Genomic DNA, 6875 nt, shown 5'->3' with positions numbered 1-6875 from the left:
GGAGGGGGCTTTGTAGAAAACGAAGCGTTTGAGAGAGGCGGGGCATAGAGGACCTACAATAATGTACAGTATTTTAAAAATAATGTGTTTTTTGAACATTAAAGCATGTCAACATATTCTGTTACACCAAATACACAAAATAATGATCTTTAAAAAAGCATCATATGACCCCTTTAAATTATAAGTGTCTTTACTGTCACTTTTGATCAGTTTAATACATCCATCCAAATTGTCATAATCATGGTTCCTGTTTTGTGTCCCTCATGTGATCTTGACATGTGCTCCTTTGTTTATGTGTTATGTTTTCAATAGTTGTGTTCGGTGTGAAGCGGTGCTGCGTAGACAGATCGGCGTAGTAGGACATCAAAGTAGTGTGTGAGCGATTAGAGAGCAGATGGCTACACATGCTCTCGTGGTATTTTAATGTCACATACCGATCTGGGGTGCGTTTCCCAAAAGCAAATATGGTCGTAAGTTCCGTCGTTACCAATAGAGTTTAATGAATCTTACGACCATAGTTAGCTAACGATGCTTTTGTGATACGCACCCGTCTGTGTGTAGCACAGTGTTCTCAAACTCAATTCCTGGAGGGCCACAGCTCTGCACAGTTTTGCTCCAACCCTAATCAAACACACCTGATCCAGCTAATCAAGCTCTTCAGGATCACTAGGAACTTACAAGCAGGTGTGAGTTGGAGCTGGTTGGAGCTAAACTCTGCAGAGCTGTGGCCCTCCAGGAATTGAGTTTGAGACCACTGGTGTAGGACCACTACATCATTGGTTCACTGTCTTGCTTACTTTCAGGTGTGTCTTGTTTAGTCATTAGCCCATGTGTATATATAGCCCTCATATTTCCTCTGTTTCCTGTCTAGCTTTACTTGTGAAACCTGCTGTTGGTGAATTTGTCAAGACTGTTAAAGAGATGTTCAAATATTCCTATTTATGTTATGTCTTAGTTCTGTTTGTTTTGTACAGTAGTTGGTTTACTTTTATTCAATAAAGCTGTGCTTGGGTTCTAGCCTTCAGCTTATCATCAGTGGACTAAAATCAGAAATAGCTTGTGGAGGAAATTTTATTTTCAGTATTTGCTTCACTTTACTAAAGAGGGTTCTTTAGACTGTCTCCATTTGCATTCAAAAGTATGCTTGAGTTTTCGATGAGCTGAGAGATAATAGGAAATCTGTGTATGTGTGCAAGACAAGTGTGTGAGACCGAAATGTAATTTTAGTTTCTTAGACATCCTGGCTACTTGGACAATGATTCACATTAAATTCTTAGAAACGCATCTAGAGGACATAGTTAGGCACCTTAAATGGACATATATGTTGAATATGCATTATGATTGGATGAGATCAAAGCATCCGCATTTGATGAAGGTATAAATGTTGAGTTTGGGTGTTTCCTCGTTGTTGCAATCTACAGCCAACCCTGAATGACTGTATGAATGTAGACCTTTCCCTGCAGGAAAACAAATATTCAAAAGACTTTTGTCTCATACCTTTACTGAAATAGAAAATTGCCACAACATAGATTTGTATCGTAAAAAAAAAAGCACTATACAAATAAACTTGAATTGAACATAGCTGTATAATGACACTTAGTGGAAGAGCTGCATTCCTTACTCATTGAAACAAACTGAATCATCACGAAAGCTAAACTAAGCACACAAAGACCAAACCCAGCAACACCATCTGATATGCATTTCAGGTTCTGCTCTAAATGGCATTAGGTTCATAGACTATTATCATATACGCCTTTTATTCAGCCTTTGTAACTCACTCAAAATCTACAGAGTCATTCAACAAAGAAGCTGATGAAAAGATAATGTGGTATATTACCCTGAGAGCTTTTGAGACAGTATATTATATTTAGCCTATTGCTGATCTTTACAATGCGAAGTAGGGCTGTGAATCTTTCAATTCGATTCACGATGCACAGGTATTCGATCCAATCCAAGAAAGATTTTGCAAATTCCGAACAATTTGATTCAAGATGATTAACAATTTGATTCTGCATTCTTAAGCGCATTCACATGATTATTTAAATGCTTCCCCTAAATTCTTTAAATGCTTAGTCAGGGTGCAAATTACACAGCAGCCTTAATGGAGTTTCTGACTCTCCTGTTAGAGTCACTATTAGCACAGTGAATAGCTGATTTAGTGATTTACTGTATCGGTTGTTTCCTGCTCTTTACCAGTTGCCCAACATGTAAGATTTTCTTGGGTTGACTGTTTGCTTTACACCACATCAGAGAGGGTTATAGGAAATTTTCATGCTCTGCATATAGAGTCTGAACAGCTGCATTGCGATCGGTCTTGATCCAAATTAACCTTGATCCCTGAGTCATCTTTCTACTAACATAACAGGATATATAATGTATGCATGCATTGAATTTGTTTCCTGTGCTTTAACTTAAGGTCATTTGTTTAGGTAAATACCTTTTGGAGCAACATGAGCAGCTGTTTTTTTTTTTAAACTTCAACTGAGGTGGCACTAGAACATTCAGATACTGGTGTCACTTAACAAATATTATGTTACATGTTGTATTGTGTGTAGGTGGTGCTTACTCTTACCTAAACCCAAACTTGTCCATGGACACAGAGAGGTGGCGCGGCTGGCTGGAGCACTTGTAGGTGTTGCGGTCGTCCATGGGGATGATGTCTACATCACTGAAGACGAAACAGTCATAATCATACTCCTTTAGTGCCTCTACGTAACCCACATTGAGCAGTTTCGCCCTGTTGAATGTCCCCTCTCCATCCTAAACGAACAGCACAATGCACATTTACAATAAATCTCATGACACACTTTTTAGGAGAAATGTAAAGTTAACATGTAAATAGATTAATCGTACATGGGTTTAATGCAAACGAGATTGCTTTGACATTGATAGGACCTTAATGATCACGGCTAAATCAGTTAATCAGCCATGCATGACCCCGCTTTTGTGTTATAAACACAAGGATACACACAAAAGAAAATAAGCAAATAAGCATGGATTTCTTAGGCTGCATGACAGTTTGCATGCTGATTTTCCTGTGAACAAGGTGAACAGGTGGTGGAAAGGGGATCGAAATGACAAAAAAGAAACACAGAGAGGAGTTATGTATTGATGTATAGAGACATGTATTAGGTGATATGTTTAAGTGAAATTTTTAGATGAATTTAAGAATCTTTTAGTATTTGGTGCGTCTCCCTTTTGTTTTAATGGCAGCAAAACTTAAGCAAGAACAAAAAAACACTACCATTCAAAAGTTTGGGGTCAGTTAGATTTTTATTTTCAAAAATAGATCAAAAGTGACAATAAATAGATTCCTATTTCAAATAAATACTGTTATTTTGAACTTTCTATTCATCAAAGTATTTTTTTCATGGAATTTTCTCCAGTGAGAAGGATCATGTGACACTGAAGACTGGAGTATTGTCTGCTGAAATTTCAGCTTTGGCATCACAGGAATAAAATACATTTTGAAATATATTTAAATAGAAAACAGTTATTTTACATTGTAATAATATTTCACAATATTACCGTTTAATGTACTTTTGATCAAATAATTGCAGCTTTAAGAGACTTATTTCAAAAACATTACAAAATCTTACTAACCCCAAACCTTTAAACGGGAATCTATTTGGAACATTTTCAAATGATGTTATCCAGAATGATTTGAGAATGTTCCAAGGAGTGCCTTGTCCTTCACAGTTCAGTCACAGAAATTTGCTTACATTTGAGTGGTCACCTAAAAATAGTGCAGAACTTCAAAAAAGACCTTATAAATACATTTTCAGGTTTTGTTTTACATTAAAAACATATTTATTTTCAGGCTGGTCTCAGACTTTTGAACTCCCCTCTACATCAAACAGTAAATCATCAAAACTGATACTGGACACTGAATTATGGTTTTGATTAAATCTTAACAAAGTTACATTTACTGAAGCGAGCAGCTCCTACAAGTATCAACTATTTCAAAACCCAGATTGACCATCTTTAACATAGCAGTAGTCTGTGAGGCAGATCAGACCCAATCCAGCACAGAACATCCCAAGCTGCGTCATAAAAAGTACTTTTTACTACACAAAATTTTCTACACCCAATCAAAAAAAAGAAACAGGTGTTCTATGTCTGTGCGTGTTCTCAGGTTGTTGTATTTCTCTTTTGTTATTGCACAGCAAATTTTAAAGCAGTCGAATGTCAGACCAAGCATGTTGTCTATGCAAAGCCAAGTCACCGCATTTCCATACTTCAAGGTGAAAGTCTACCCTGCAAACCAACTATTTATCTATCTATCTATCTATCTATCTATCTATCAATGTGTAGATCTGTTGGAGGGTTGTGTGGTGAGATCAGGTGTGGATTTTAGCTCACTGAAATGTGCATGTATTGAATTGTGTGCAAAGTGAGTGTCTCTGAGATCCGGATATCTCTTCTCCACCCTGCTCTGTCATCTGAGTAAGAGCAAAAGTTAATAAATAGTTTGTGAGTGCTGTACCTGTTGTATGACATAAATCCCATAATCGAGCTGTTGCCTCTGTAGGATGGGGTGAAGGTAGTGGAGCCAGTACTTCAGGTGTTCACCTCTGTTTCTGAATGGGATGATTATTGCCACTTTTTGTAGAGCCACACAATCGTTGGGTTTATACCTGCCACCCATCCCCAGCTGTGGATTACCTTTACGCACCATATCCAAATTTACAGGCTCAGAAAATTCAACTCGCATTGGACCCACTAGGGGAATGGGGAGAGAGAGTGAGCGAAAGTGGGGGTCAGAGGGTTTGCAGATATGAAAGAGGAAGACTCCTCTTATGCAACAACAGTTTGCTTCCTGTCTCAAACAAGACAAACTTCCTTTCCCTATTTTTTGCTCTTTTTCTCTTAGTCTCTCTCAGTGTTTTTTTTTTCCAGCGTTGGGTTTATACCTGCCACCCATCCCCAGCTGTGGATTACCTTTACGCACCATATCCAAATTTACAGGCTCAGAAAATTCAACTCGCATTGGACCCACTAGGGGAATGGGGAGAGAGAGTGAGCGAAAGTGGGGGTCAGAGGGTTTGCAGATATGAAAGAGGAAGACTCCTCTTATGCAACAACAGTTTGCTTCCTGTCTCAAAGACAAACTTCCTTTCCCTATTTTTTGCTCTTTTTCTCTTAGTCTCTCTCAGTGTTTTTTTTTCCAGCTTTCTCTTTTACTCGGACTGATAAGAAGGTAAAGCTTTGTAATATAAGGATATGCATTACCTAACACTGGAAATTATTTTTAAGACAATAATAATAATAAAAAAGACCTTTTGTAACCTAAAGTTCATGGCTGTTAGCTTCTGTTCATCTATGCTAAGTGTACAGCTAAAAAATAATTAGCAGACATTTACATTTAAAATTGATCTCTTTCTCTTCTGGAAAAGGGCACATAAATATTTATGACTCATCCTGTAGGCCTACTACACAGATTTCATCCAATTAGATTATTTCTAGAATAAGAATGTCCCTCCCACTAAAACCACCTAAAACCTCCTAGTATGGCATTATTTTAATGACAAATGTCGAGAGCGCATTATTGTCGCGCGAAAGCACATTAATATAATGTGCGAGCGCAAATCTCTCCGCGCGCTCAGATACACGCTGCTCTCGCCCGGAGTAAAACGTGTCTCTCCTCTCACTCAAACTGTTTCCTGCGCACTCTCAAATCTCTGTGCTCATGCACTATAGATATTAATTATTTTCGTACCTGAATTAAACGTTGTCAAAAGGTATCATTATGCACATATTATCAAAATCAGAACTGAAAACACTGGATTTAAAAAAAAAATCCCAATAAATGTCCAAACAGCCATGCTATTAGAGCATTTATTGTATTATATCTTGCATCATTTACATCTATTTTTGCATTTGAAGTTGATTTGAGGAGTTGTTACTTATTATTGTCATCATACCAACTGAGAATTTATTGCAATGATTTTAAATTCAGTTGAGGTATCTGACATATTATGACATAACATTGATGTTTTATATGAAGTCTTTAAAGCCATAGGCTATAATATGTTGTTTTTAGATAAATTGCTCAGAGACCAACCAGTTGGACAGAGGTTATATGTACAAATCATCCAAGCACCCAATTCCTAGCCATTTCTATAGGCTACATTTCATTAATATTGCTAAATATTATTAAACTGGAAAGAAATTAAAGGGGTCCTATTATGCTTTTTCACTTTTTTAATTTTAGTCAGTGTGTAGTGTGTATGTTTGGGCATAAAAAAGATCTAGAAAGTTACAAATCTCAAAGTCCTGTCTCTCCTCTCACTCAAACTGTGTCCTGTGCACTCTCAAATCTCTCTGTGCTCATACACTATAGATATTAATTATTTTCGCACCTGAATCTTAAATCTTAAATCTTCTGATTTATTCTTCATTATTTCTATCTTCTGAACTATTTAGATATGGGTCAGATGCACTATTCCCTAAACCGATACTTACGATTTGGAGACCAAATATAATGAATTTTTCAGATTTGCCATAACATTACTACACCATCATACCAACTGAGAATTTATTGCAATGATTTTAAATTCAGTTGAGGTATCTGACATTTTATGACATAACATTGATGTTTTATATGAAGTCTTTAGAGCCATAGGCTATAATATGTTGTTTTTAGATAAATTGAGACCAACCAGTTGGACAGAGGTTATATGTACAAATCATCCAAGCACCCAATTCCTAGCCATTTCTATAGGCTACATTTCATTAATATTGCTAAATATTATTAAACTGGAAAGAAATTAAAGGGGTCCTATTATGCTTTTTCACTTTTTTAATTTTAGTCAGTGTGTAGTGTGTATGTTTGGGCATAAAAAAGATCTAGAAAGTTACAAATCTCAAAGTCC

At 36.7% G+C, this 6875-nt stretch overlaps 1 protein-coding gene across 1 annotated transcript in view; it reads right to left on the bottom strand.

Moving 5' to 3' along the window:
• The window catches only part of LOC107692709 (beta-1,4-galactosyltransferase 1-like), a 13106-nt gene that overhangs the window by 2385 nt on the left and 3846 nt on the right, over positions 1-6875 (bottom strand). The window contains exons 2-3 of the mRNA XM_016491870.1: positions 4487-4722; positions 2573-2760 (exon numbers count right to left, since the gene is read on the bottom strand). Coding sequence (XP_016347356.1) covers positions 2573-2760; positions 4487-4722 — 424 coding nt within the window. The remainder of the gene's footprint in view (positions 1-2572; positions 2761-4486; positions 4723-6875) is intronic.

Source organism: Sinocyclocheilus anshuiensis, unplaced genomic scaffold, assembly GCF_001515605.1.
Source record: "Sinocyclocheilus anshuiensis isolate Anshui unplaced genomic scaffold, SAMN03320099.WGS_v1.1 scaffold50, whole genome shotgun sequence".
NCBI lineage: Eukaryota > Metazoa > Chordata > Actinopteri > Cypriniformes > Cyprinidae > Sinocyclocheilus > Sinocyclocheilus anshuiensis.
Note: the sequence above shows the minus strand (reverse complement) of the source record. Positions and strands in the feature narration are given on the sequence as shown.